Source organism: Misgurnus anguillicaudatus, chromosome 21, assembly GCF_027580225.2.
Source record: "Misgurnus anguillicaudatus chromosome 21, ASM2758022v2, whole genome shotgun sequence".
NCBI classification, from domain to species: domain Eukaryota; kingdom Metazoa; phylum Chordata; class Actinopteri; order Cypriniformes; family Cobitidae; genus Misgurnus; species Misgurnus anguillicaudatus.
In genome coordinates this window covers 46719685-46739893 of record NC_073357.2, presented here as the reverse complement: position 1 = coordinate 46739893, position 20209 = coordinate 46719685, and the positions used below count along the sequence as shown (strand labels likewise).

At 37.2% G+C, this 20209-nt stretch overlaps 2 protein-coding genes across 2 annotated transcripts in view; one reads left to right on the top strand and one right to left on the bottom strand.

The window, feature by feature from the left end:
• The window catches only part of col4a6 (collagen, type IV, alpha 6), a 79727-nt gene extending 66179 nt beyond the window's left edge, over positions 1 to 13548 (bottom strand). Inside the window, exons 1-3 of the mRNA XM_073858838.1 lie at positions 13421 to 13548; positions 13168 to 13290; positions 12967 to 13009 (exon numbers count right to left, since the gene is read on the bottom strand). Coding sequence (XP_073714939.1) covers positions 12967 to 13009; positions 13168 to 13178 — 54 coding nt within the window. The 5' untranslated portion in view covers positions 13179 to 13290; positions 13421 to 13548. The remainder of the gene's footprint in view (positions 1 to 12966; positions 13010 to 13167; positions 13291 to 13420) is intronic.
• Positions 13549 to 14205: 657 nt separating this feature from the next.
• Positions 14206 to 20209, top strand: part of col4a5 (collagen, type IV, alpha 5 (Alport syndrome)) — a 48939-nt gene continuing 42935 nt past the window's right edge. Inside the window, exon 1 of the mRNA XM_073858837.1 lies at positions 14206 to 14483. Within this exon, the coding sequence (XP_073714938.1) occupies positions 14409 to 14483 (75 nt within the window). The 5' untranslated portion in view covers positions 14206 to 14408. The remainder of the gene's footprint in view (positions 14484 to 20209) is intronic.

Here is a 20209-nt window from a genome sequence, read left to right as displayed (position 1 = left end):
CAATAAACTGATATCTAAACTCCTTCAGTGCCAATCCCTAAATTCAGTAGAAGCTTATTTCAGCTAGACAGTGTCTGTGGAGACTCTTCCCTGCTCCCAGGGCAACGCACACACAGACATGAGACCCTATAAATATCCATCCATCTATCCAAACAACATAAAAGAACTACTAGAATGTGATACAGAATGTTAATACTACCTACAATAATAGGGTGTTAATTTGGGAACAACAGAAGACAGACAGTGATATAGTGGGTCTAATATTGTCAACTACAGTAGTAATGTCATGTTCAACATACTACACAATACCTTCTAAATAGAAAGACTAAATAAACGGATGGGTTAAGACAGACAGGCATTCAGGGGAATAAACTGTCCACCATGATGTACATTCTCCAAATTTAAGTGGGATTAAGTTAAAGCTATTTACCAGAAGAAGGAAAAGGTAGGAGTTTGGCCAAGGCCTGAGTCCACTCTCCATATGTTCCCTTTCGGATAAACCAAAGTAATGTAGAAAAACGTTGCCGGCTAGTGTGAATACGCACTTGAAAGCTGGAGCAATTTAACAGGGCCGTGTCAAAGAAAAGATGAGTATGACTAGGGGAAGGGTACCGTAGTTGAAGACATGAGACCACTGATTTGGGCCTGCGGGGGTTTGGTGTGATCTCAGTTTGTGGTACTATGAAAGCCTGTTTCTTTAAACTCCATTGGGAGATGACCTTGGTCAGCTTTTATATGCTTTTCTTGAAAAGACAATATTTTCTTATATTTCAAACGCGCTAATGAACTCACATTGAGCTCCTGTTGTAGGTATACGTAAAAGATAGAACGAGTGCAATTTGCCGGAAAAACACTATCCAATCGTTTGAAGCGGTTATCGCTGTAGGCGATGTAGAATTAAGGATTTTGATTTACAACACAGAAAATCGCACCAGCTTAAACTCAAAGTTTACATGTATGAAAAAAGCATGTTAGCCTTTTGCATTTTTTAAGATCCCACGCAGAGTTTATAAAAACATTTCGGCATGTTCTAGCGCATGTGGGTTCACAAAAGATGAAATACAGTATATAAACAAAGACATGGAGAGTGATGTATTACTTTCCGATGTTTGCTTAACTGTCCAAACATGCGGGATTGTAAATGTACTACGTATGTATGCATTCCAGATGTAAAGGTACTGTATAGACATACGTCAAACACATTTTTGACAGCATATTTTTTTATTGAATTTACTACTCAATTTTTTTCATGCACACATAAAATAACTAATTATAACTGTGGTGTTTATGTAGCTCAGCTGGAAAAGCATTACATTAAGAGTGCAACATGTCATGGGTTTGATCCCAGGGAACACACATAGTGATAAAATGTATACCTTGTAATGCACTGTAAGTAGTGTTTATGTATATACAGTGGGGGAGATGCATGTACAATGGCCTTAGAAGGGAGAGATACACGTTTCCTGTTTTTGGTAAAAATCTGCACTGTTGGTACCAAACATGCTTATGTTTATTAATTCTCAAGAGTATTGTCAGTTTTATGTATACATGTCTTGAAACAAGTGTTGAAACTATTTGCTCTCAAAATTCCTAAATCATTTAAATATCTGTGAGAACAAAGATGTACAGCTGGCTTGATCGAATATTGTTTAAAGGAAATGTCCGGACCACCTGCTATGACCACTAAAGGAAACCACCACTCAGCATCAGGTCAAAATTTGAGGCTTTGAAGCCACACCAGGGAACCATTAGACTCAATCTAAGTTAAAACAGAGGGCATCGGTTGGACGTCTGCTAAATCCCATGTGCAAACGGTGTTAGAAATATGAAGCCCTTTTTTCACCATAAACACGAGAAACCAGCACTTGTTTTTGGGCATCCATCTTCCACTGGGAAACCAAATTATATCTGAGCATTGCTTAAGCAAGAGCTTAATGGTTTACAACAATGAAGGTCTGGTTTGCTTGAAGTTCCATAATGGTTGACCAGGCTGAAAGGCATTAATTACCAATGCAAGCATTTTGTTATATATTTCCTATATTAACTAGATCATGTCCTCCCATGTCAGGTTCAAGCAGGGCTAACAAATCAGAAAAAAAAACGTTTACAACATGATGGAAAATACTGTGCGCAAGTACACTTGCCCTGTCTCTAAATTAAGCCCTTTTCATATAAAAATTCCAGAAAATACACAGATAATGTGTCCGGGATTTGTCCTGGGACCATTTCATTTTGGTTTATTTACAGTGCCACACACCTGGTAAAGATCCTGTAAATACAAGTGATGTGTAATGTAACTGTAATCATGCACTTGGCAGATCCACATCATCTTAAGTTTGCTTATTATCTGCTATTTCTCTCTTAAAAAACAATGTGCGTGAATTTTCTACTATTTTGTTCATAAACTAGGGCATTGAGGACCGTTCTATTAAGCTAACACGGTGCATGTGTCGTCATTACAGCATTGTTACTGCCTTTTGTTCACACAGGACTGGGAAATTTTACCGCAACTATTTCCCCATCCCAGAAGTGATCATGGATCAATTCCAGGCTGTGTTTGTATTCACAAAATAAAGGACTCTGGCAATTTTGGGATCAACGCTCTTTGTGGTTCTAGTGAGCTGGCTTTTAAGGCATAGGTGCACTCTTGACATGAAGGTTGTTTTAACAGCAGGGCAACTTTCTGCCTCCTAGTATACACCTCTCAGGGTTTCCGCAGAACTTTGCAGTTCGGGCGGCCCGCCTAAGCTGGGAAACCCTACCGCCTTAACTAGGTTGTCCAAAAAAATAAAGGCACAAAAGGCCGTCAAGTGCATCTCAGAGAATAGCGCGGACGCGCTTCACACCGCGAGCGGGCACGCGCGCCACACGGCCAAATTAGAGAAAGACGTGCTCCGTCACTGTCTAGAGGATAACTAGTAGCCAGTTGATAAAACATCTTGGCGAATAGTGCGGACACGCTTCACTCCGCGAGTGTGCACCTGTGCCACACGACCAAAATGGTCCGTCAACTGTCTGGAGGATAGCCAGTTGATAAAACGCGTGTCCGTGAAAACTGTAAGTGGACTTATGTTTTGGGTTTATTTAACCCTGTTATTGTATAAGTCTATAGTTCTTGCAAATTTAAAGTAAGTTAGCTGGTGATTTTTGTTGTTTGAGCAACCCGGTTGCTGATTGTTGAGCGCTCTTGCTCACGTTATTGATGTGCATTATTTACATGCTACAGTAGTTACACTGCTTTAAGATAATGTAATTAGTAGTGGGAAATAATTAGTTTTTACAATCTTTGCGCTATCTATCATCGTTCGCCAGACATTCTACAAATCTGCTTCAGCCTGTGTTTATTAACCCTTTAGTTTCACTTCATCACGCAGCTATTTTCGTTAGAGGTATCTGTTAAAAACATTTAACATTTCTCACATTATCACAGTTTATTCGCTATACATTGGCTGAGACAATGTTAATAAAATATGATAACTTGTTTGATATTTCACTGCCTTTCACTCTTTTTTAGACTGTCTCACAAATTAATTAGGTTGAATAGCTGTCAGCTGTTAAGTGTACTCTAAGTACACAATTAGATAATACCAATTTAGATCAACCAATTACCAAGTAATGCTTGTTTATTCTGTGGTGTAAAAACATTTATTAACATTAATACATTTTACTGGTAGTCCATTGTATAAAGAATTTTTAGGTATAATGGCACAGTTTACTTGAATTTGCTATTCTCAATTGACTATAGTGTCCTGGACCCACTAGTAAAAAATATCAAAAATTATATGTGGCTGAATAATTTTTGGTTTGACTGTATGTATACTCTAATTAGAGTAAAAAATTTCTCTTTGGTCATCTGTACTGAAATGAAATGTTAGTCAAGTATGCACTTACAGTATTCATAGCTACCTGAAAAAGCATGTAAGTTAAATAAAAAAGCTGATCTTTGAGGATGTGTTCAAAGCGGGATGTTAATAAATGAACACAGATTGTTTATATACGTTCTCCCAGACTGCCGGAATTCAGAGTCAAACAAAGAATGAGTTAATAAGTTGCAGCACAGGAGGATGGGAGTGTGTTTATTATTAATAAGTATAAACAAAGGTATTCATGCACATTTAACGTTGTGTTTATGTTTATAAGTTGCATGTTGCTGTACCTATACAAAATATGACAAAATGCTTCCAAGTTTATTGGTCAAAGATTAAGCCGGAAAAAAGTTGTTGTCCATATTATGTTAGTTACTGACACAAAATGTGCTGTGACCTGACGGTCCCGGACAGACGAAGTCTCTTTACTAATGAAGTACTAGCCACAGCCATTAATTGAAACCACAAACCACATTTAGTTGTAAAACACAGTGAGACATAATGACTTGAATTAAAACTTAGCCAACCAGTGAGCCGAAAACTTCACCTTTGCCCACCAGCCATTAATATCTATGAATTTTTAACTGTGAAGACCACCACAAGTTATTCACTCACTTTCTTTCTCTTTCAACCTCTCCCCACAGAGGTAAATATATCACCACATTATTATGATTAATGTACACTACCATTGTCTTTAACAGGTTTAAAATAGAAGCCTGTAAGATCTGCTTTAAAACCCGCCCTGCGGTAGAGGGAACAAACAGCTGAGACAGGTAAAAAGGTCATGGAGAGAGTAATGAGGTACATTCATCCTTGCAGACAGAAGCTGCATGAGAAATAAAAAGTAGAAAAGTAAATGTTGGTTCCTCTCGAAACGATAAAGAACTATAACGAATCTTAAGATTAACCATGTATGTACAGAATAAGAAACAGAAAGGAGTTTTTGAGCTGGTGATAATGATGCAAGAGATCACAGGCGTCGGGCGTGTTAACTGCTGTACGCAGGGGGTTACGGCGAGTTTGTACAGGTGAGGGAGTTCAGCTGCTTATAACGGTTGGAGACTAAGCTGGGGCCTGCTCCTGTCATGGATTTGAAAATGCCATCATGGGAATGTCTAGCTCCGGGGCCTAAGATCGGGAAAGAGGCTTACGTCTAACATATTTCATTCCACCTTAACATCCACAAGCTATGGAGCGCACTGAAATTCAGAATGCTTAGAGCAATACATATTACCACTAAAATGAGCTCTAATGTAATAACGTGACACACATATTTTAAGTGCTTTACACATGATAGTACTTGATCGTACTGTCGACAAAAAGGGTGGTTAATGAGATAAAAACTAAGAGAAAGAAAGCCCTATTGTAAAAAATGCTTGTGCCTGTTTTATTTCGTGTCATTGCAAAGCCGCCCCAGACGCAGACGGCTCATGATCAAACAAAGCTCACACATCAACCTCTTGGCAATAAACTGAAAATGGTGCACATACTGTAACTCATAGACAGGCACATTATAAGAAAAGATTGAGGTAAATTAATCAAAAAGATACTGTATATTATATTAACACGGAAAAGAAAGAATGAAGTAGGTCTGTGAAAAGAGAAAAGACGGCAAATGCAAGAGATAGACTTCAATAACAGGCTTTCAACACCTACTGTAGTAACGGCGGGGCAGGATGCATTAATTACATAGATACTCATATACACAATACTGTATTTACTTGCTTACTCAGTGACTATACTTATACTTACTGTAAGTACTCAATTATATATTTACATACTTACATGTCTATACAAGACTCTGAAATTTATCTATAGACCAACCAATAAATGCATGCATTGGGGTTTTGCCCTAGGCGGGGCAATTTTTGGTTAGCGTTACAACGATGACAGAGAAGGGTGGGGTACATGATGGAATTGAAGGAATGGGTAAAGGCAGGACAACCGAAAACAAATGATAAGAAAATGACACTAATCCATTTCAAAGCATAGAGTAAATACAGCTCCAGGCTAGTAACATGTAGATGGTGTAAGACAAGGAACAAACAATGAACTAAAACAACTTAAACCTATACAGTCCCTATGGGGCAAAAGTGGGCCCCTCTTCTTCTTAAACCCTAAAGGGAATTTCTATTCTTCTTAATCAATACAACCTTCATCCTCTCTTTGGTTCACCATGTCAGGTGCGATTTTGATTTTCTATGCACTTTATTTATCTAGTACTATTGCTCATTCATTTCAACAAGCCTTACAATTTAAACATTTAGTATTGGTTCTCCTGTTTTCATCCCCCGCTTTCTTTTTCTAAAAATATGTGATAATGCCAAGAGTGATGGAAAGAATGTTAAGATGTCCTCTCCGCACGTTCTCACCCTGTTCTGCAGCGTAACCCTTGACCTTCTGTTTGAACAAGCGCGAACATGGATCTCAGAGAACAGATCATACGTGCGGAGCTGATGGCAAGAAAAAAAAGTCACTGGCCTCAAATCAGCTGTGAAGACGCCTGTCAACACTTTTCATCTTTACATCGCTGGTATTTATCAAATTAGGATTAGCGCTTTTTTGTCACTATGACAGCAATATGAAAGTGTGGATTGTCAGTACTGAAAAATCAAAGCCAATGCAATAGACACAAATGTGTCAAACTACTGGAGGGAGAGCAATGATGGAGGTCTTTAAAACTGTTGTTAAACTATCATTAACGGCGCAACTGCAGTAGCATGTTGTGATTTATATTCAGGTTATATTGATTAACTGCAGATCATAATAGGAGAGCCTGGCAGGAGACTCTATATGTTGCTGTTGTTAAAAGTCAATTACTGGGCCACACACATGCTGAAACAGACACAAACACACAGAAATCTGTTTTTAATTGCTTTGGGGTTTAATTTAAATTGTGTGCACTACACACAAATACATATATGGCAGATCTGCTCTTCATCCCGTGAGAACAGTGTTTTACAACAAGTGCAGATCTACAGTAAGTGGTATCATGTGCAATCACAAGCCTCTTTACCGTTAAAATGAGGCCATGTAAGAAGTAAATCTTCAGTGACATTGAGATTAACTTAACTTCCTCTCTAACTGGTCCCCTCTGTAACTGTACTCGATCTGATGAGGGGGAGATGAAGCCAGCTGGAAAGTTAACTAAACAAGACGCCCCCCAGATATTTAGGTTTAGTCTTAAGTACAGGAAGATTGAAAATGTATAGATGACTGTATAGGTGGAATTTCCTAACTGTAGAGCTTCTGTAAATATTTTATTTTGTTTATAATGAAAGAAGGATGTAGATTACCTTATCAAGCTCAACATCACGACAGCTCATCTATCTCAATACACTTAACAAAATATCGGATGAAGTGTCATAAACATTAGTACCTGGTGTTGAAGGTTTCAACGGATGGAGGGGACGTACAGAATTGCCCTGGTGCCCTGGGGTAGGTTCAGGGAGTGGCACTAACAAATCACAAAGCAATCAGTGTGTGCCTTGGTCTAACCTAAAGGAATGTTCTAGAAAGCGACACCTGCAGCAAGGAAGAAAACTTTCAACAAGTTCTACCAAGCAGTCCAGGAATTTTTAATGGGGGAGGAAGTAAGGGGTGTTCTTTGTGATAACAATAAAATAAATACTCGGATGCAAACAGTTTGGTTTCCAAGAGATATTCCCTTGGGAAAGTTTGAGAACTGAACGACAATAAGGGGTAGCCATGCTCATTTTTATGTGGTTTTTACAGTCTCTCCCTTCTTCCTTGCCAATTTATCAAAAACTGATTTAGATATTTTAACTTTAATGCTTGACACAGGTCTGTTTGTGTCTATTCTTACGAGAATTAACCCGATAATGATTAATGATTCATTTTCATAAAGTTTAGGGAATTTTAAATGTACATAATGGCTTATACTATGTCAGGGCTCCAGACTAACTTTTTTCACTAGGAGCACGGTGGCCCCCAACTGAAAATTTTAGGGGCGCAACCAGAAAATTTAGGGGCACAAACTGTTAATCAACATGCTATCCAAATATTTACATTTCTACTAATTTCCACTGTATTACTAATAAATACTTTAATGATAGATACAGAAAGTACAATGTGCTGTTTTCAAATTCAGTGTCACATCACAAAAAAAGGTCAAATTTACTGGTCACACATGTGCAACTGGATGTAAAATTCAGTGGCACACTCTCAAATTTTGGTGCCAAAATGCCCACATTTGGGGGCAGTCTGGAGCCCTGTATGTGCAACTTGTTATTGGAATTCATTGCTTCTGGCATTGTTAAAATACTGAAACATTATCTACAGTATAACTATCTGCAGAACACAGTGCTGCATCAAACCCCTACAGCAAAACTGCTGTAATACGTAATCATGTTTTTTAGATCACATAAACCACTTTATCTCTTTATCTCTCTCTCTCTCTCTCTCTCTGGTGTATGAAAGGTAGAGTTATCAACCAAATATTTCCGTTGTGGTTTCTTTCAAGATGGGCTATGAGCACATCAAAAAGTCTCTTCCATCATTACTGTTCCTAACAAGTACTGTAAGAAGTCCAACAAAGTCATCTCAAACTACATACCTGTAGACACTTACAAACACTATCAGTCTGATTTAGATAATATCAGGCTTAAATGACACCAAGTGTGACACTTGGGTTATAACAGGTGTTATTTTCTGCTTTGCAGAAAATCTGTTTGCAGATGAATGTTCATAAACTTGATTATTTTTTAATAATAAAGATGCACGTGAATATAATATGCAGTCATTGCAAGAACATTTGTTTAGTGGACAATAAAAGACTGCCAAGTGGTTCTAGATAAGAACTGCAACAGATGCAAAGATGACATGGTTTATCAGTGGGTATGTTAAATTTAAAGATGGATTTAAACATACTTCAGATTACATATTTGATTTTTTCCATCTTAGATATACAATGTGATTTTCACATGCCAAAAGGTTTCACACACTGTATAGTATCAGGGTCAGAAATATCTGGGATTTATTCCCATAATGAGGGTATGTTTCTAGCCTGGCTTCGCCCTCCTACGTGCTCCCGCTTAATTTTCATTTCGCTTCAGTACTACATCTGGGACGGCTTTGTAGAGTTTAGTTTTCTCCTGCAAAAATCTGCAGGTCCGATCAGCGAACAGATGGGGTGGCTAAGAACGATGACGTTGAGGTCGTGCGTCAGTTTGAGTTGTAGTTCAGTAATGGTAGCGGAGAAAGACGTGAGAAAAGCTATTCGGTCCGTTGTTGCAAAACTGCCGAATATACAGAAGTTAAAGCCGGAGCGAGAACCAGGTTTGCTAAGTTTTGTTTGTCTGATTATTCTGACTTGTTGTTTCGGTGCATGATATACGTCACGACCCCACGTTAGCGTTTGCCTATGGCAGATCCTGAGGGACTCTGGGCAGATCCAATAGTTTTAAACTTCAACAGAGGACCCTCCTCAACGGAAATAATGCTTTGCAATGGAGCGTGGCCAGACTCTCTGTACAAATGAAATGAATGTACGAGAGTCTGGTTGGACCAGGCTAATGTTTCTAACCATAATGTTATAATTTCAAGGTATATTTAATTTATCAGACAAATACTATCAATTTATCAACAAACTGGCAATCTGTAAATCAAGCATTTGTCATTGACTTCTATTTTATGCAATATTATGTTATGCTAGACCTTAAAAAGAAACTTATGAATTACATGACATGACAAAATATGGGGTTATTTTGGTCACTTTCATGTTTTTGCCCCAGGCCCCCCATAATTTCTGACCCTCGTAACAGCACCCACATTTTATAAGGTAATAGGATTACATGGAAAGGTATTTGCATCATTCACTTTACAAAGTTTCCAAAGTCTTGACCAGAACCTTGAGATCTTACTTTTACCAATTTGCTAAAACCTGTCTCTTTGTATTACCTGGATCCTCTTAATCCAGTTAAAGAATTTGAGCCAATTAACGCTTTAAAATCCATGTAGAAGCTTATCACTGCCATCAAATATCAGCACTCTGCAATAAAGCTTGATTGTTCTTGCCCTTAGAAAGAAAAGGTTGGTAAAACCATTCATCTAAGACCCTGACCTCTGTCATGACCCCATCAAGACTTTATCTAAATGATGTTGGAGGTCTGACCCTCGACAAGCTCAGTCTAAGTCCGCATAGTCTGAGTTAAGGTGATGTCCTCACCTGTGTTTAAGAAAAGAAATTTGACCAGAAGATGTTATAGCTTGCGCCACATGACACAAAGGTTACCCTATTTCTTAAACATTTTCGTAATGTGAGCAGGGTTTGAAATGAACATGCGCCAACCTGCCAAATGTGGGTAAAAAATCAGCCTGTGGCAGGTAATTTTGTCAAATCACTAGCTAATTTGGCGGTTACTTTTTATAAATTATGTTTAAACGTTAATTTCTTGGTAAAGCTCATGAAAGGCCAAATCTGCACAGTTTTAGCGCATAGTATTTTTAGGTTGGGATTACTAACCACCCCAAACAACCAAGGAGACCAAGAAGAGCAGAGGTTTTAATACCATGTGGCAAACTGGGTGTGAATCGCTCATCTATCCGCGTGCCTCAATTAGTTCCCTATCTGCCTAGGTCATAAATCAGTATAGCGTATAGGGCTCGGGTGCTGGTAAGCATACTTGCAGCGTCCAAATACTATAGTAGACATTTAGTAGGTAAAGTACTGCTTTACTATATAGGCTGGAAGTAGGTGATTTTGGACGCAGTGACTGGCTCACTACATTGGGACTCTTGATGACTTATTTTTCAGTGACATGCTTATTAAAACAAAACGTCACCACTGATATTTATAAGCACTACGCAGAAAGGACAGCTCTCCGAGTTTTAAAACTAATTAACAGTTATGAAAAACACTTTAAATATTATGTTTCATATAGTACAGACAATAACCAAGTCCAGTAAAAAAAAAGACTGGTACAGCGTTAAAGGGATACTTCACCCAAAAAATTAAAATTCTGTCAACATTTTCTCATTTTTATGTTGTTCTAAACCTGTATGAATTTTTTTGATGAACACAAAAAATATATTTTGATAAATGAGGGAAAGCACACAGCTGATTGTAACCATTGACTTCCATAGTAGGAAAAACAAATACAATGGAAGTCAATGGTTACAATCAGCTGTGTGCTTACCATCATTTATCAAAATATCTTCTTTTGTGTTCATCAGAAAAAAAAAAAAATTTGTGTGAACTATCCCTTTAAGATTAAATAAAAAAATCTATTTAATATAAGTAATATAATTTATTTGATGCTGAATTTGATGTTCATTCTACTGTGTTGATTTGCTTACCTAAAGACATTTTTGCCAAGGATGAAGGGATGAGATAGCAGGATGACAGTTTTAATCTGGTTATTTCCTTTATTTTTTGGCTTGTAGAAATTCTGAATGGCCGGTAACTTAAAACGTTTGTAGCCAAATTGGCTGGTAAGTGAAAAAAATAATTTTTAAACCCTAAGTGTGACTGCAAAGATATTGTAAGGTCTGAATCTGAACCCAAGTAAACGTATTCATGTAAGATCTCCACAAAGATCGGTGCTTCGCCTTTTGGTCTTCACACCGTTTCATTCAACACTGTCATTTTCTTCTGAAAATTCATCTGAAATTCGTGCCTACAGTCTTAACAGTATCACATATCCTGACATTTTTAGGGCCACTCTGGAATGATAAGAAGCTGGAATGACAAATAATAATGTTCACACAAAAACCTTTCTATGCAGCCAAATCTCATTCTCATACAAAACTTTAACTTTTTCTAAAGTTAACTTCTAGATCAGTGGTTCCCAAACTTTTTCAGTGTGCGGCCCCCCTTGTGTACAATGCATTTTTTCTCGGCCCCCGAAAGAAAATTTATGACAAAAACAGTTTTAAAATGTAATATTTTAATTAAACAAAATATATAAAATTATACCTAGTAGTGCTGTTGGTTAGTTGGCTTATTATTTTTTAGGTTTAATTACACAGAATTCATGATAAATGAATGTATTTTATAAAATGTCATAAAACTGGGGGCCCCCTGGCACCATCTCGCAGCACCCCTGGGGGCCCGGCCCCCAGTTTGAAAACCACTGTTCTAGATGACCTGCTCACCATTGTGGACCATGTAACGGCAAGTGCTCAGCAGAATGAGGAATAACAGCCCTGCACTGATTACTATTTATTATTTAGGCTGCTCGTGTCAACTCTAGCCACTACCCTCCAGTGTCTCCTTCAGCCCAGCATGCTAATGCTCAAGTTTTTAACCCCTAGATTTTATCTAATGTCAAGCTTCTGCTCTTTCTGGCCCATGTAATCCCATATTATAAAACATTTAAATTACCTATTATATAGTCTGTTTATTTTTTACAAATGATTATCATATCATTTTCTCTGACCTGCATTGCAACTTTACTTAGGACTCATCTTTAGTCTTGAGATTAGCCTGTATTCAACTACTTAGCTGGTTTTACAATAATTAATTTCAAAAGTTTATACTACAATTGTTACCCTAAAGCGTGCATAATAACCACAAAAAATAAGATTAAAACATTTGATTATCTTTTTAAACTGACATAAATCATGACAGTCTAAACGTAATACACCACAATACAATAGTAAGAATCAATATGGTTGTAATAGGTGGGTAGTTGTAGTAGGTGTCGGTGATAGGTGTGTCTAAGAAACGAGGTCATTGCATATTAAGCAGAAGGAGGGGCGTATTTTTAAAGTTTGGTGATGAGTGGACCAAGACACTAAACATATAAAGCAAACGATAAAGATTTCGGAAAAATATGACATATTATTGAAATCTAGTAATTGTAATCCCCTGGCACGTTTACGCGGATATTTTAACAAGGCACACAAGCAGTTTAAAAAAACGTCTAGCCTACATGGCTAAAATAAAATCGTCTAAAGTGACACACAAATGCCTTTATAACACAAATCTGTTTCCAAAACATGAAGTATTTTATGTACATTATTAACCATCTTGTAGTTTCATTTCAAAATGCACTGCAGGTAAAAATGTAGCCTAATGAATGTGAAAACTAGAGCAACAGTGTAACGTTAATATGGATAATAATGATGGCGCACTTACCCCGTATGAAGATCCTGCAAACAAGACAGCTAACACACAACTCCTGTAAAAAGAGATGACAAAACCAATCATATCAACTCGAAAGAAACCGCTTTATTAAACTCGCTTGACTAAAACTGACAGTTTACTGACTAACCATCTTGCGTAAAGGCAATTGCGCTTAATAAAATGCATATCTAAATACGAATATAGCCTACTTACCAAAGCTTCATTTTGCAAGCTTTGAGGAACAAGCAGATATTTATCCTCCTCTCTTCACGGTAAACCTCGGTTAATGGTTTCAGATCTATTCATTTGAGAATCCGGTGAGCGGTTCGTCCACTTCTGAGGAAAGGCATAACGTTAGATAAGAAAAACAGTTAATCAAACGATGCAACTGTTACTTTGTACATGCTACACTTATTGCACAAAGTTTGACGGGCGATTGTCCTTAGAAAAAGAGACGTTCACTCACAAAAACTTGGAAGCGTGGAAACTCTCGATCCTCGGCTGAGTCAATTCGTGCACCGATGCAAGTGCGCTGGTGCAGCGAGAAGAGGCGGGACTTCCAACTGTCAATCATGCTTGCCTCACGCTCTTGCCTATGAACATTATCTGATCAGTAAACAGTTTAAACTCGTGTGAGCTAAATCACAGTAGTAGTATGTCTGAGACAGAAAAAAACATAAAAAAGAAAATAACCTGTCCACGTAACATATACTTGTTTATAGTTTATATAAATAAAATTATTCATTTTTAATTGTTAACAATATAGTCATTATTACAATTGCTGTGCTAGTTTACTAGTGTTTTGATAAAATATACCAATAAGGAAATCTTTAGAGTAAACTTTGTTGTAGCCTGTTCTTTCTCATATATTTTTGAAAACCGATAATTTGAGGCAGAAAATGTAAAATTATAAGGTGACATTAGATGAATATAAACTGTCTTATTTACATCCCTCTGTTTAATTATTTCCTCGAGAACAACACTTAACTGGAAAATATTTTAGATATTGATCAGTCTGTGATACGTCAAACGTTACCTCCGCCATATCGTGCTTACCAAAACTGAAGTATAAAATAAAAAGGACCTATGTGATAAAACTGTCAATTATACATTTTTAAAACTTTGTCCATACAATTAAGACTTCGAGACTTTTAAGGAAAACTTTAAATCTTAAAAATGTTCTCTTAATGCATTGGATCTACACTGGTGATGGGCGGAGTGATATGAAGCAGTCTGTGTTGAGCAGGTTAAGGGGATTCAGTAAAGTGAATTGCATTACTGCGTGCGCTCCCGCACTGGACAGCTTTGATACTTTACAAGAATCCCCCTGTTTGATTTGCAAAAAATAAGCTGCATGGTTCACCAATTAGGTTAAGGGAGGAATATGAGAAGTTCAACGAGTGTTCATAGTTGTAACTGTCAATGTTGAGAGGCCAGATTTTTTAAAAATAAGTATGAACTTAAAGTGTCTCGGCGCGGTGTTACTTTTCCTAACTCTATGCACAGAGATCCAGAAGTCGGAGTCTGCGGTAAGTGTAATTCTTTTTTTAGTTATCATGCATGTCGTAGCTAAGTAAAATGTATTACACTTGTTCTGTATTTGTTACTCTGTGATCCGTAATCCGAGACACACGCGCCTTATAAACTTTATAAACAGAGGTTTTTTAATAACGACGTGACCATTTTGATTTTCTTTTTATATATGAACAAATAATCTTTAAATACTAGTCTAGTATATTTTCAATTTCGATGTTCTCTTCAAATATTCTATGGTGTGTTAAATGCAATCAGATACATTTAGTTTTACTGTATTAAAGCGCAAAAGTATGCAGCGCTTTCTCCCAATGCATTTAAGTGTACCATCTGCGTGTTGAAACTTGTAGGATGCTTCTTTTAAATATATTACCAAAAAAGAGATACATTTTTATAGTTTTCATAGTACTAGCCATTCATTATTAGTTATTTTAAAGTCAGTAAATATTATTTTTTTGTTTATGATGTTATTTCATGCCAGGTGTATATAAAAGACAATATAAGAGGCATTTATATCATAATATATAATTTATATTAAAATGTTGCATAAAAGTTCAGTTGTAAAAATTACCTTGAAAGTTTTAGTGTTGAATGTCTTATGTATTGTTGCCAATAATTTACACAAATTATACTAGTGTAAATTAACAGTTGAAATCAGGTTACTGACTTGAATTAGTATCAAGTACAGGTTTCTGTTTTGACAATTAATATCAGTACAAATTATTATCTCATCACATACTTAGGATGTCAAGTTAATGATTCCACATGGACAGATTTATTGAGCACACTATTTAATGTCTTTTTAATAATTGCAGCTTTAATGAATAGATTGCATCTTTATTAAGTCTCTGCATCTTTGTACCTGATTGAATGCAATGTTGAATATAAATAGATATAAAATATGGCAGTATCATTATGCGCCAGGTTGGTTTTCCTGCTGTCAGAATAGTCTGTAACAGGTGAGGACATGTTTAGGATTTATCCTCGAGGTACTTGCATACATTTTGCACTGTCAGACTGACCAGGGTCCCATTTAGTGACCTTATTCCCGAAAACATAATTCCTACAAATGGACATTGTTGTATTCCGGTCACAAAATGGACCTGAAATGTAGTTTGCAATTTCTTGAGCATTCTAATTGTCAATCAAAAGATATAGTTCTTAATACAAACTCTTTTAGATTACTACTAGGGACCCACCCCTATTCTGTTCCTCAGTTTACAAGGTGAACGAAGGCAAACTGTCATCAAAAGGAAGGAGTTAGATGCATGAGGACAAGCATGTAGATATCACCACCCATCCCCCAGGAGCAAGATTGCATGACCCTAGGGTCTATTCAACAAGCAAATCAAACCCCAGACACAACCCATTGTGTGTGCATTGTGTTCATGCAACCTCTTAACCTCTTTAGTCCTTCAAAAAAAATCTCAGTTCACATCCACCACCCCACTCCAACTCAATTTCCATGTTTTCCGGATGTGATTGGGCCTTATCATGGTGACAGTGTGCATATGATATGATATGAGAGGATTTAGCTTAACTCTAACACCTTTTCATTTGAAATGCTATACAAATTGAAATATCCTTGAAGCTAAAGTTCCTTGCATTGGCATGTGGTAAAGGACACTCTTTAAAGATAGTTATAGTTAATCTGTCATTCTTCTCTATCTGAGCTTTGGACAGGCCTTGGAGTGAATTAGTTTGAATGCAAGAGTGATTTTGTTCAATCTAGGGTACATTTGCTTTAAAAATGTCACTCAGAACCTTTAAACTCAAGTAGAAAGAAACTCCTGGCCACCCAGTGGTGAGATTTGGTATCATGTGTTCAAGAAATCAATTTCAATTGCAATTGGAAAAAGTATATCCTCTATGTTTATTTTTCTGAACACATGGTAGTTGTAATCATTTGAGATTTTTAATGTTTCTGTTGGAGCCACAAATATGTTAGTTTCCAGGTCAGAGAGTTTCTTGGTAACCTAAACCATAGGGGACGACTTTGAACTTTTCATACTTGAAGGCATCCACACACTGTGCAGTTCAAGGTATATGAACGTTTGTGTGTGTGTGTTTGTGAACACACTAAACAATACAGCAAAAAATCTCAGTCCCATTTGACGAAACTCTCCTGCTCTCAAAAGAGCAGCCTGACAGAAACAAGCATACTCATGCATTCAACCCAAACATCAGCAGTCTGTGTTCACAGCCATAACATCCATTCATTTGCAGAGATATCCTTCGAGAGTGCCCGTCTTTGCTGCAGTCTCATGCCAAGATGTGGGGACCGAGGAGGGGGTTTGGGGATTGGCAGCTCGTGATAGTTCTTTCTCTTCTAGAGGATAGGCAAATTCCAGTCTTATCTCACCTGCAGGAGAGAGAGAGAGGGTCACGAGATGCACACAAGCACCCATGCAAGAAGCTTATTTCAAAACAGCCCCACAAGTGCTTGCAAAGCTTGCAGTGACATCTTTGAATAACTATGACAAAAGCTATAGATCTAAAAACTTAAATTGGGTTTGTGTCATTTCAATTTTAAGAGAAAATAAGCCACGACAACATTTAAGGCCAGTGTCAGGGCTGTGTTGATGAGTATACAGAAAACTGTATTTCTGGATGATGTGACCCTGTCTGTGAAATCCAGGCTAAAGTTTCATAATCTAATTATGAAATTAGAGGCATAAAAGTTTGATTTCAACCTTTAATGTCAATATAATTTTGACATCGCCTTAGTTAATATTAAAGATATCAAGGTTATATTTTCACAGAATGTTCATTACATGATGTAGGATGATTTTATGTAGAAAATCACACAAAAAAGACTTTAGCTGGGTTTTCTCAGCTTGCTCACATATTGTGAATATAGAGAGGAAAGCAGCTGTCAATCATCAAAGGACTACATACTGTATGTAATTCTAATATATGTTACATCCTAAATATTGACAATAGGACTTTTTACAGTACATACACATAAGGAAATTGCCATCCAGGTATTTGCCTCTCACTTATTGCTGAAATATTATTTAAATTCTCAGATGTTTCTGGTAAAAAAAGGCTCAGATGAGACAAAGTTATCTGTGCAAGAATAGTATTGAACTATACAATCAATGTGAACAGCACTAGTGAGGTAATTCATTGAAAACTTTGGTAATGCAGTAAATCTATGTAATTTATATTAGAGTATATTATTATTAGTATATCATTGGACTTAAAGCTTGGAACTTTATCATTTGTGATATTGCTGTAATATAAGGCTCTAACTGTAATGGAGACAATTTATTTGAAGGGGTGGTTCAATGGTATTTCATGCATTCTGACTTATTAACACAGGTATAGGTTTTTTTTTCTTATGCTAAACGTAGGCAAAGTGTCAAAAAAGCAGTTGGACGTGTTACAGAGTATTTCTGTGCCGAATGCACTTCGCCAGGGTTCATACAAGTTTTGGAAAGTTTTTCAGATTACGGGTCCAGCTGACATTAAAGGGGTTTCTATACGTATCACTTCTTTTTATGGGCACTTCCCCTTGAAAACCCCGCCCACCCGTCAATCAGCGGGAGATGCTAGAACTTACAAACATTCACATCACGCGACAGCTTTGTTTAATTTTACGAATGAAGAAGTGTGTTTTTGGATGTAATGAGAAGAAAGCCAGCCTTATGAAAACAATGGATATAGTTTTTTATCCGGGTAGCAGCAGAGTTTCGCGTGTGTGTTTGATGTGCTGGATTTCATTGAAAAGTCCCAACAGGGTCATGAGTTGCATGTGGTAAGAAAGACTTTTCTGTTATGTTGGAAATAGGCGCGTGCATATTATACGAATGACACGGCCATGTAGTGAATCATAAGTTAAACAGTGTTGTATTATTGCATGACTCGCAGTCGCTTCTCCCACGGTAGTAACTCCTCCTTCTTCATTTTTTCATACGTTATCGGAAAGAATCTGTAAAGCTAATCTTTCTTTTATAAATCTGATTAAACTAAAGACTCTTTGGAGATATAAAGGATGTAATACTACTCTATAAACCGTTTCATCAGGCGCATGTGCGGTTACCCGATAAGCGTCTGGTCCGAATGTTACTTCCAGTTTCTGTTTGGTTAATGGTCTGACTAGTTGCTGAAACTGAACTTTTAAACAAATACCTCTTTGAAAATAACAAATGTTTTGGGTTCACCTAATCTACATGTTTATTTTGCTTGTTATATAAATAAACTACTTTAAAATGACTTTGTTGTTATTTAATCTTCGCAGAGTTTACCGAAAGTTACGTGATGACCATGAAAACCACATGTTTATGTTGTTACTGCTGAAACAGTCTATAGGTACTCCAGATTAACATCAGAAATGCAGAAACAGTGTGTGTTATGTGAGCTTTAATTATTTTAATCATAGAAGTGATTAAATAGATTGAGTGAAAGTCTCCGCTTGCAGCATTCAATATCATTGTTGACCAATTTCATCTATTGTTTCTTATAGTTTAGTGCGGTGGTTCTCAAACTAGGGGCCGCGAGATTGTGGCAGGAGGTCCCCGTTTTATGACATTTTATAAAATATGTGAATTTATCTTAATTCTCTGTAATTAAAACTCAGAAAAATAGGCTATTAACCAACAGCACTACATTGTACAATGTAATGTGTTTTGTTTGCTTTTCAAACTTTATGTTTTATGTCATACATGTCCACGAAGGGCACAAGGGCCACCATACACAAAGCGGGCCACACACCGAAAAAGTTTGAGAACCACTGGTTTAGTGTATTGTGGCCTTCTTAATGTACAATCTGAACTGCTACAGTATAACAACTGTTTGTTCAAGGATTAGTTTGTGCCGACAGAATAAATTGTATGTGTGCATGCAAAGGGGCTTGTGTGGATTCACAATGTGGTGTGAATGAGTTGCAAATGTCATTTAGGATTAGCTGGCCAATGAATTCCTACTGCTGTCTTCATCTCACACTCAATTTCAAATGACTTCCTTCCTTTCAATGAGTGTCCATCTGCCTCCACAGCTGTTTCGTAAACACTAACTAAACTGACAAATAAGATGTTTGATATACATACAAACACATGCGCACACTTTGTGTTGGGTAAAGTGAGGACAGGGTCATCAAAATGTATCTTGGGAAATGTGAAAGAGAGACACAGTTGTATCACTTTAATATAGAGGCTGTATGAATGCAAAGGTATGTCTGCTGAGAGCTATCTGTACATCTCTCAGACTGGGACATAGGCACGTTTTTGTTGCATAGGGGTATGAATGGGAGTTTGAGAAGATCTGTTGTTGTTTCAGACATCAGCTGTATTACCATTGACGTTGGTTTTGGTATCTGTGGGCAAGATATTAAAACAAGAGAAAGATTGCTTCAAATAAAATGTAGCTATATAGAAATAAATATTTAAAGCAACTTTTAATAAAACACACTTGCCTGTCATTGTCAGCGCTATACAGTAGGTGTCAATTTTGAAATGCCGCAATTTGTCAGGGCACCACAGACACGCTCACCAACGAAAACGTTAATGCTGCGTTTACACCAACCGTGTTCAGGCGTCAAAATCACGTCTACCGCGCCGCTTGAACAGTTTGAATGCATTCGCGCGTGTAGAGCGAAGTAGACGTGCGGAAAAAGAAAGCATTTAACGCATGTCAGAGGCAAACTCCACTTCTTGTGGGAGGGGCAAGTGCTATGCAGTTGTCTGTTTGCAAGATGACTGATGTTGATTGTACATTTATC